This window comes from Vanessa tameamea, chromosome 10 (genome assembly GCF_037043105.1).
Source record: "Vanessa tameamea isolate UH-Manoa-2023 chromosome 10, ilVanTame1 primary haplotype, whole genome shotgun sequence".
Taxonomy (NCBI): domain Eukaryota; kingdom Metazoa; phylum Arthropoda; class Insecta; order Lepidoptera; family Nymphalidae; genus Vanessa; species Vanessa tameamea.
In genome coordinates, this window is record NC_087318.1 from 2,210,433 (window position 1) to 2,222,283 (window position 11,851).

Genomic DNA, 11,851 nt, shown 5'->3' on the forward strand with positions numbered 1-11,851 from the left:
TACGTAGTGTTGTTGTCTTTGGAGTGTAAGTTTAAGTACTGTAAGCCTAAGTATTATTAGGTACAAGGGACATATTATTTTAGTTCCCGAGGTTGCTGGCGCATTGGCAATTTAAGGTTTGGTTCATTTGATTACGGTGCTAGTGGTCTATGGACCACTTAGCATCACTTTGCACGTCCGCCTCCCTATATTATACAAAAAAAAACCAACCATATATTGTAATTTAATTTAACTAAGATAATATTTCCAAGCAGACTTAGAACATAGTCATAAGACTGACCAACGTCGTGTCCGCGCGGACAAAGACTATTTCTAATATAATAGCCTCTTTATTGCGTTCTGCAAGAAAATGATAATAAGATTCACATTTTACAATAGTTCGTTATTTTAAATTCCTGTTCAATTTACTCTTTTCCTTTTCCTAACCATTTCCAAGCGTTAAAAGAATAGATTGCTTTAAAGCTTTTAATAAAAATGATATTAGACATCATTATCTTCTACAAATTTAAAAATCTTGTTTAAAACTTAAAATTACAATTTGGAGTGAATAATTTGTTTTACAAAAAAAAAGGTAGCGTAATTTAGTTTTAAATATTCTTATGCACATAAATATGATTGATATTGACATTACGAAATTCACTCACCGGTTGTCTTTATTTGCCAATTTACTTACATTCGCGCTCCGCCCGCGTGTCGTAAAGTAAAATTATCCATGACTGCTGGGCGAGGGCAATAGTGAGTTTTTTACGGGAACGTCACATGGGAAATTATTTGATGTGGCACTTAATGGAGTTTTGCCTGTACAACTAGTAACGAATAGACAATAAAAATTCCGTATAAATATCAAATAAATTACGCCATATTAAAATACGTGACTTTTTATTAATAGACATCAGCCTGGCAATATTATAAATATGATAATTTGCATGATTGTAACCCACCCACGTAAAAACAACTTGGTTGAAATTTGGAATAGCTCATAACCTGACCCCTCTCAAGGGTGAAGCCGTCAGAAGCGAGGTGTGCCAAATTAATAGTTTTACAAATTATTATTTTATAATTAATTAATTTCGGTAATTATGAATTGTTTCAGAGTACACCGTGACAGGCTTGGAACTGGTAGAGCTCCGGGTGCCGACACACGTGCCTCTGGGCACGAGGCCGTCGCTATCATGTCGCTGGCGACTGAGTCCCACCGATATCTTGTACTCCGTCAAATGGTACAAAGATGGAAAAGAATTCTTTAGACACGTTCCGCGCGATGTGGAACCTAGAAGAAAATTTTTGCTGCCTGGAGTTGACGTAGAGGTACCACATACCTTTTAAATTTTACATTTCAGTTATTAATGTAATTCACTTAGCAGGTTCTCTTTTCCAAAATATAACGGTGACTTTAGATGATGAAAAAACTTTATATGGAATCGGTAATGTTATGGGATACATGAGCAAAATAGATTTGGAAAACAAAAAAAGCGTTAAGTCAAAAATTGGATGGAAAAATCTTTTTTACGTTAGTTTTTTATACCTAACACCAGACTATCAACCTCCTGATGCGAGCGAAGCTACGGTAAACACTCGTAAACTATAAATTTGCTTATTCAAATACATCTGCAGTTTTTTCTTATACCCAAAATAACTTTGCTCCAGGCTTTAAATCTCTCTGTCTGTTGCATGTTCACGGCTAAACAACTAAATCGAACATGATATAATATAGTATGGAAGCAAGTTTGAACCTAAAACCTACGATCAGCCCCGTGTACATCTCACACCTAACATACGTGTTAGGTGTTTGTGTGAGATGTACGCCTACGGGTGAAACCTCTGGCGAAAACCAGTTGCAACATTTTTATTTCCCTTGATCATACAACAATTGTCACTGATTCTATATCGACCGAAAATATAAGCATACCGAAATAACAACACGGAATGTTGTGTATCTTTTACCTAATTCTTATATGTGAGGCGTTTAATTAAACGATTAAGCTTAGTTGCAGACGCTAAGTACCAACGTTGCCGTCAAAGGGGGCCGAGGGAAGCTGCCCGATCGTGGTACTTCGTGCGATCTACTTACAAACTTGTCTGCATCAGCGGACTCGAGAAACCACAAAAATAATCAATCTCGATAAATAAATAAAACTTCAGATAAATTTCGCTTTAAATAACTTATATTATTTTCATCCTTCATTAAATGATTTAGTATTGAAAAACCAATAACTGCATTTATTACTGATCATCAGACGAAGAATTGCATGTTACGAATATATATTTTTATAATTGATGGATTTATTTTTAAATTTCGTCACTAATCATAATATATATAATAAGATACCGGGAAATGTAACCAATTTACCATTTACGAAATTTAAAAAGTTTATTAAGACTAAATTAATAAATAAGTCTTATTATTCATTAAATGAGTACTTTTTAGAAAAAATGTTTAAATGTTTTGGCTCGGGTTGACACTAATTATTGTAAAAAAACAGCATTGTAAATCTGTTTATTTGAAAAGAGCAACTATGCGAGTTTCTTGCCGTTTCTTCTCGCTGGAGGCTGCTTTCCGAAACGGTGGTAGTTTTTTAATATCGACGATTCAAAAACGCTTCGTTGTGAAGTTTACTTGAATAAAATTAATTTGATTTGATTATATCGTCACCAGTATCAAGATTTTGTACAAAATATGAGATGAAGTGGAGGAACTGATTTATACAAATACTACCAGGCCAAGTTAAATGTTTGCAAAAAGATATAAAGAAGGCTGTATCAATTACTTTGTTGACATTGTCATGTCTCTTATCGTATTACTTCTTTCTTGTCGATGTCTTCCTGTCTGAATTGCCATTTTTCCTTTGCGGCCAGTCTCAACCAATGCTGCCTTACTGCACAGACCATGTATTATACATATAAGGGTTTATGTAATCAAAATGCGACGGAGATTCTTATCACGTTAGGAAAGAGTTCTGGCGCAGGACTGCTTGACGTACAGCAAGCTTTACGTGTTGTCCAATGGACGGTAGTGTAAATACTGACCATTGACAAACTTGAAGGCTGCTGTTGAAATATTCAACAAAGAAAATGCAATAAATAACTTATAGAATAGTCCTACATTCAAATGTAGGACTCGTCTATAAGTATTATTTTAAGCTTAGCTAGTTTATCATAGCAGATCATGGTTCAAACAACGAGGCAATTCAATGTAATATTTATATTAAAATATATAAACAGTAAAATTAACTCTATTTTGAATTACCGCAAAATATTAATACGAAATTATTATTTTGTCGCAATCATTAACCGTAACTGATTTTATATTCTACAAATCCACAAATAATAGTGAGTTTACATCATTCCAGTCCAGTTAACTAGTAAATCCGTTCAATATTTGATTTGATGATATAATATATATCATAAAGTTATTGAATTATAAGCGATACTAAATAAAACATCAACTAGCAAGTGTAGGTAGAACGATTACGTTTTATTTCTTTTCTATAGTTATATAAACTTCAAAATATTTTGGAAAGAATATCCGAAAATGTGTCGAGACGGACTGGTGTTTTGAACATGTAAATAACCGAAGGCCGCGGGTTCAGACGGAAGCATCACCGTGTTTCACGTTATATTTGTTAATAATTCATCTCGTACTCGGAAATGAGAAAATATGTATCTGTTGTATAAAATTCTGCATCATATATATCACTAACTCGCAGTTGGAGTACTTTCTAAAAATTTTGTGAAGATTGGCCTCAAGAAGAGAGGCCAGCTGTGGAAAATGAACAGTCTTATTTCTTTATTTTTAATTATAGTTTTTTCAAAATAATTCGTCTTTGCTTTGTTTTTATTATATTACATTCTGGTGTTATATTTCATAAACATATACATACCTATGGTCACTTTTATATGGTGTCTATAAAAATGTTCATAAAAATCACAACACCAGACCGATGTTGTGTCAAAGTCTTGATGGTCCAATGATTATTAAGCGTGTATCTCAACCGATAATTCTGAATTCAAACCTAAGGCAAGCACTACAGAATACATGTACTTAATTCGTATTTATAATTCAACTTACGCTCAGCGGTGAAGGAAAACATTGTGCGCAAACCTGGTGGTGGATGAGAATCTACTACATGTATCCGCCAATGACATTGGAGCAACGTGATGGAGAAACTCCAAACCTTCTCATCATAAGGGGAGCTCCTGCCTTTGCTCAACAGTTTTTCTGTAATAGGAGCTTACTTAATTTTCTACTCTATCCAAACAGGTTCAATTCATAATAAATATATATCGAAACACGGGTTCGTGTTTTCATATTATATTTATTTATTTGTTTTAGCAATCAACCCACAACGCATCGAACGTGACGCTGTACCCGGCTGTGCTGGAGACAGGTGGACGCTACCGTTGCGAGGTATCAGGTGAAAGACCGCTGTTTCCGACCGTCTCTGATTTTGCTGATATGATCGTAGTAGGTATGAAAATATATTTGTACCATGAATAGACTGCATATTTAAAAAATATATCTAAATTTATATTTGTTCTTTAGTTTAATCATGAACAAAATCTACATCAAGATTACCTTCATAATTATTAAAATAATAAAATCATTATATTATATAAATATTTCATATAAATATTTTGCTTGTTTTTATTCAATTTGTTTGGGATTAGTCTAAATTGAGAACTACATAAAAAAAGGATTTTGTAGACGCGCTCGACTGCGTCCTGCTGGTTGGTTAGTTCGGGTCCTCCATACAGGTTGTTTAAGCGCTTACGTACGTGCTCAACAAAAGTTCTCTCAAACGACTTACGAGCCCTCGGGTTAAGCAAGTGCCGTTGTACTTTTGATTTAGTTTTTGCTATTATACATATTTTTTTTTTCTTTAATATTTATTAAGCCAATAATTTAACTATTATTTTTTGTTGCTGTGCTATGATTATTTATGATTGTTTGTATGGTGATTCAAATAAACTTTTCTTTATTTACTTTATTTTATTTGCTCGCCGTCAACTTATTTGTTTTATTTTTAAAACTCCAAACCTTAGTTTTTTAAAGTTTAATTTAATATGTAACTACACTGATATAATAACACGCTCCCTGTCGAAGTTCATAGGCAATAAAATGAAATACGAATATTAAGAAGACAAAAGTATGTTTTACATGAGGGCGTTATACGATATTAGTGATACTGCTGATATATTAAATAAAACAAATATTTAATAATTGTCACACAACAAGAATTAATTTTAATTGATATGTTTCAGCTCTGCCATCCACAGGACCAGTTATTACCGGTTCTCGACTACGATATCAAATTGGGGATCGAGTTCAAGTGAATTGTACGTCTGGCCGGTCGCGCCCCGCCACGAGACTCGCGTGGTACATCAACGGTGAACCAGCTCCGCTTTCCACTGTTCTTGAGCCCGAACTTTATAAACACGAAGATGGCTTAGAGACTACAAGTCTTGTTCTCGATTTTAAAGCTAAGCCGAAGCACTTTAAGAAGGGAGACTTGAAGTTGAAGGTAGGCTACCCCGATTTCTAAGAAACAAGGGCTCTTAAATCTATTTCTCGGAAATTAAATAAATTATCAACATTTTGCCTTGATAAGCAATTTAATGAAAACATCGAAGCTTTTGTATTTATTTATTGATCACTTGATCGCTCGCTAAACAAAATACATATTATTAATATTTTATCATGAAAACAAAAATAAGAAAATAGTTACGTTAGTCTTTTATTACATTATAGTGATTTTTTACATTACATACATACATTAGCAGCCTGTAAATTTCCCACTACTGGGCTAAGGCCTCTTCTCCCTTTGAGGAGAAGGTTTGAGCATATTCCAACATGTTGCTCCAATGCGGGTCGGTGGAATACACATGTGGCAGAATTTCGTTGAAATTAGACACATGCAGGTTTCCTTACGATGATTTCCTTCACCGCCGAGCACGAGATGAATTATAAACACAAATTAAGCACATGAATATTCAGTGGTGCCTGCCTGGTTTTGAACCCGTAATCATCGGTTAAGATAAATGTTAATATTATATATTATGTGTTCCGGGTTAGAGGTAGAATTATCCAGTATCGGTAATTTAGTTATTTATTTAATTCACGAGTCTCCAACAAAAGATACACATTAAATACGTATTCTTAAAATTAAACAATATAAGGGTTACAAGTCGTGTGCTCCTTCAATTATAGGAGACCACAGCATGCACAAAAATAAGCAAAAAAAAATATTTAAATACAATTAAGATAAAAATTATCGGTAAGAATAAAATATAGGTAGCAGTAAAAAACAAATTTAAATTAATAACTTAAAATTATGAATTAATAACGGATACATGTGACATAATTGTATTTACAGGCGAGGGTCGCAGTGGTTCATTCAATTTTACCACTTACCACCAGGTTACTTATTTTCGCGTCTACCGCCCTAAAATAAATAAATAATCCATCTTATACTCAGATTATTATGAATATCAACTGGTGTAACTTGAACGTATCGGATGAAAACATGTATATCCACCAACATGCGGTCTAACAAACACATGCATGCGTATATTACATGACAAGCGGTCACCAAACAATACATATGTAAAATATGTGCCGTGACATGACATGATATGCACCAGTCAAATTGGCTTGAAATTTTGAATATTTACTCCTTTCGAAGCGTAGACGTTTATTAAGAAAATATTGCAACTGCAAGGAGAGCGACGCCTAAAATTGTATGAATTTAATCCGTACGAAATCGGGACGGATAACTAGTATAATATAATATAATACCAATTCATATAATTATCAATTAATGGTATTCAAAGTACCTAATTGGTATTTGATTACTTTAAATAGCAATTATTATTTATAATATGATATTATAAATTAAAGTTCCATCGCTACATACCTTTCCACGTTATTAAAAATATTGAAATATCAGCTTTCATACTAAATATGAATATATTATATTGAAATTTTTGAAATGCAACAAACTAAGTATAATTTATGTTTAAAATGTAAAAACAACTTTTACATAGAATACCAATAGCTTTTATTTAACCCTGCAGTGCCTCGCGACCATCGCTACAGTGTACTGGCGTAGCAACGAAGAAAGCGTGCAAGGAGAACGGTCGAAGGGGTATTCCCGCTCCAAGGAGTCCCTCGAGGGCGCCTCGCGCGCCGACCGCGTGCAAGCCGCTGGCAAGTCCGGCTATCGCGGCCACAACGTGCCCTCTCTACCGGTGATACTCCTATTAGCTCTCGTTCTCCATTTTCCAATGAGATTTCACAAAATATAAATAATATATGTAAATAGGCATTACCCACATCAATCAATCTTCGAAGATAGGTATTTGCCACGTTTGACTGAATAAATTAATAGTATATTTAGTGTAAAATAAAATACGAGAAATAAAATATTATATTAAATAGATAAAGCATCAACTTTATCGTAGATATAAGTTTAGATGTCATAAGATCACTTTGGAAAGCAACTAATAAACTTTGAGACGGATAGGAGTGTGAATTTGTTATTAAATAACATTCAAATATAAGTCAATTAAATTGTTCTTTTTTTTAAGAAATAATATAATAAAACAACATATGATCTCAACGATACATTAACATTATAAGTTTAAAAACATATGAATAACCAAAGTATATAAGTTATGTCAAAATAAAAAAAAAGTTGAAATTGAATAATGTCGAAATTGAATTACGTTCGTAATACTTTTATGGTCTATGATATGTTTTTGTTTTTTTGTATAATATATTTTTTAATCTGTATTAATACGTTTTCGAAATGAAATATTAATTTAAGGTTTGTTTACTTTCCCTAGTCATTAAAATAAAAGTTTTTATTTTTAAATTAAAAAAACAAGGGTATTTCAATATTCTGTATACTATGTACACTGCCAGCGAAAAGTTTAAGACCACTTGTAAAAATCTTCGCCAACAAAATAATTATGTAATTATTGACGATATTTTTTATTCAATCTTGGTTCTTAATTTGAAACTGAGAACTGTATAATAAAGAAATATATGATTATAAAAACTCGATCAATGTTTAAATTTTTGATTTTAGAATGGATTTTATTCTAAGCAAATTTTACGAAGTTTTCGACGTTGTGTAGCGCTGAAAAAGTTTAATAATGCTGTAAGGTAAGCTAAAAAATATCCTATGATAAGACTGTACAGGGATGAATAGTATAGTTAATCTTAATACAAAATGAACCATTAGTGTTCAATATTATTGTTATTATTAATTGACGTTATTTATCGAGGAAAACTTGATGTTCAGAAAAACTACGGATCCGTTTTACACTGATCGGGTTCGAAATTTGTAAAATAATATAGACGTTATAACATTTTAATTTTATCCGCTGTTTAAATATAAATTTGTGTCTATCGTACATACCGTATATGTGTATGTCGAACGGTTATTGTCAAAGCTGTGATTACATTAATTTCATTAGTGGCATTACACTGACTTGCACGGAATTTTGGCAATGTTGTCGATTATCACAAACTATTATTATCTATTAAATTTGATATTTCACACACGCTCAAATATGCTATAAAATGGTGAGAATTGTTTTTACAAAAGAAGTACAAAAAAACAGGATATTTTTAGCAAAACGGTATCAACACCCCCGGCAATAGTATTCCAAACACCACTTATTTTTTGGGTATAGGCCTTTTTCCACAAGCTTTTTCTTGCTTCGGTCTTGTGACAATACGTTTCAGATTCGAGCTTCGACTTTGACAATATCTTGCGGCTGAACGTCCACCTTTGTCTCGGCCACCACTCCATCACCCCCTTACTCTGTCTGTTGTCGCTTCACCAATGTCCAATCCACTTAAGATTTACAAAGATAAACCCAATTTCTGAACTATTTATTAGATATTCGTCTTATTTCGGGGTTGCGAACTTGGTCTTGAAGTTTGATCCAAAGCATTGACCATTGCTATTTGTATAATTCTGATTTTAATCTCATCCTCACGGGTGAGCGACCATGTACCAACACCGTACGTAATAATGAGCAGGGCACATTGATTAAGGAGACCAGTTTTCAAACACAGTGCCATCTGGTGTAAATCAAAAAGCCACCCATCCAAACTGTAGTAAAACAAACAGTCCAAAATTAAAAAGATTTCATTATTTTTGCAAACGAAGTATTTCATATTTGCATAGATCTTTTATTATCGATGAGTCGACCAATTAAATTTTAGTATTGTTTTCTATTGATATTTTAATTAAAATCATGTACAACTGAATGTTGCCAGTGAAATTAAAATATCACGGCTTTTACAATAATTACTTTGACCCTGCGATATAGACACGCAGTCAATTGGCGGTATAACCTTTGTCATAATAGGATAAAACAACCATAGTTACGTAATACATGGATTTTGAATTAGAAAATAAAGTCATTAAATCGAATACATAAAGTTTTCGAAATTTTTTTTCAATTACGTAAATGCATTTTTTAATTCAATGCAGAATAAGTTCCTTTGTTTATTTTTGCTTGTGTTTTAGTCATTTTCCAGTACGTTTATGTTTCTAACATGTACTGTATTATATAAAAAAGAAAATAATTTATTATAATTATCTTTATTACATTAAGCAGTTTTTTTTATCGAGTAAATTCTTACATTTGTCGTGCAGTTGCAAAATAATGGATAGGCGCCGACTGTAATTTCCAAGGATAAATGTCCCAATTTCTAAATATAATAAATATAAATATTGAACTCCGCGGTAGTACCTGTTATTGCATAAATTATGCCTACAAACTAAATGTTGAAATTTCAATATTATAAATGTATGCTTACCCTTTGAAAAGATTCAGCACACACATGTATGATCGCGCGATCAATCATTTTGCACGTCAAGGTTGCGTCTGTTTCGAATTTTGCGGCGGTTCGTATTGACGTCGAATATCGTGAAATTGTTATTCCACGATCACGTTGAAACATTTATACATTTCCTGAAATATTGATATCATAATGTTGACACGAGAGTATATCATGGAATACAAATACGGGGAGACAAAGAATATTTTCAATATTTATTTTTTATGGTAACTGATGCGATACTTTTATTTGCATCGTCTGGCAGGCCTCTGTTACTTTAATATTGGGCTCACACCTGGCAAGGTGGGTTTGGAAACGTTCTTTTGTCAAGGAAATCGTAGTTTTTTTTAAGAAATCGGTAGCCGGTCTGTGCATTATGCACCTGTTGGTCAGCCTCCATCGCCCATAAACATTGATTTACCATATCGATTATAACATACCTTAGGTAGCCTTCTTGCCAGTTTGCCTATCTTTATTATAAAAAAAAACAAAAGATAAGCAAATGAAAATTCAGTACTACTCATTCATAGACAATATTTTTTCTCATTTCAATAAAACCTTGCACAGGTTTTATTGAAATGAGAAAAAATATTGTCGGAATTTAAATAATCATGTACAATGTTCATCAAAAACATATCGGATCTTTAGAAACTGTATTTACAACGGAATAAAAACGATACGTATTTTTTGTAACAAGTGAAATGGTCGCTTGGTGGTAAGTTGTCCTGCCTGTGGGCAACCTTAACATTATTAAATATCTTAAGCCTTTTCTACAACATAAAAAACAAGTATTATCAATCTACTTTGAGATATTTTGCGATTTGTTTTAAAATATCCAGTTGACATTGTTGCTTATTGTTGTTAGTATAAAATTATATATTATGTAATTATGTAAATAATGAGTATGAAAGCTCAAAGTAATAAAAATGTGGATACAAAAGGTGTTTTCTTTTGTTCAGCAACCTCATACATTTTCTTTCTACTGGTAAACACGTCCGGTCACAAGCATAATTTCAATTTTGTTTCACTTAAATTCTTTAAAAACTCCAACAAAAAATCACGATACTGCATGTTGAGTAATAGAAGTACTGAATCAGTGGCAAGTTGGTCTAAATCTACATACTTGTACTGGGTTCAAATCACGGTTCGGTGGTTACAATCCCATACCTCGGAAAGCACGTTAAACCGTTGATCTTACACCGACATTCTTTTCGGTTGGACGTTTTTGCACCCCATCCAACTATGAGGTTACTATACAGAGTACACTTTATTTTGTGTTTGCACACACTTGTGCTCTGTCTTGTGCAGATGACTAGTCCCTCTTGAAAATGTCAGCCGTTTCAGAAATCAGTCAGTACTATATATCATATCAATCAGGCCTATATTATGATTCGAAGTATGACGTCATTAAGAGGGGTGTACACTTATGCAATATTGCCAAATACAAAATAGTCGCGGCATGTCTAACTGCGGCAGTATCAAACGAACTTTAAATGGATTGGCTTTTTTGCCGTTTTTCTATTATAGTCAGGGCGAGCTGGTAGCTTTTGTCTTTTTTCTTAACACTAGAAAATGCCTCATGCATGGGAACATTAAGCATGTATTAGCAACGATTATAAGAAAAGTTCTCAAAATAAGCCCCTGCATACAGTTAAATCTAAAACGTTTTGTTTTTACTAACACGTTTAATACAATATTATACAAAATGATTGCAATTTAAATAAATTGACAACTCTCAATTACTTATTTATTAAGGCTGTGATTACATCTAAGTCGTCGGTCGTAACAGATTACTTCAATGATAATATCTCGTAACATTCAAGAAAATCGCTAAATTAATAGTTATTTTATTTGGTAAAAATGTCTAATGATTATAACATATTTAATTACATTTACGCCAAATCTTAAAGTAAACCTTAGAGAATAAAAAAGTAAAAATATTATTTGAGACATTTAATAATTATTATTTCAAGGTATTTATTATTTATAAAA

The 11,851-nt window shown here is 32.7% G+C and overlaps 1 protein-coding gene across 1 annotated transcript in view; it reads left to right on the plus strand.

The window, feature by feature from the left end:
* Positions 1-7,614, plus strand: part of LOC113401798 (uncharacterized) — a 78,098-nt gene extending 70,484 nt beyond the window's left edge. Inside the window, exons 3-6 of the mRNA XM_064216136.1 lie at positions 1,094-1,308; positions 4,334-4,469; positions 5,263-5,522; positions 7,075-7,614. Of these exons, the coding sequence (XP_064072206.1) occupies positions 1,094-1,308; positions 4,334-4,469; positions 5,263-5,522; positions 7,075-7,305 (842 nt within the window). The 3' untranslated portion in view covers positions 7,306-7,614. The remainder of the gene's footprint in view (positions 1-1,093; positions 1,309-4,333; positions 4,470-5,262; positions 5,523-7,074) is intronic.
* The last annotated feature ends 4,237 nt before the right edge of the window (positions 7,615-11,851 follow it).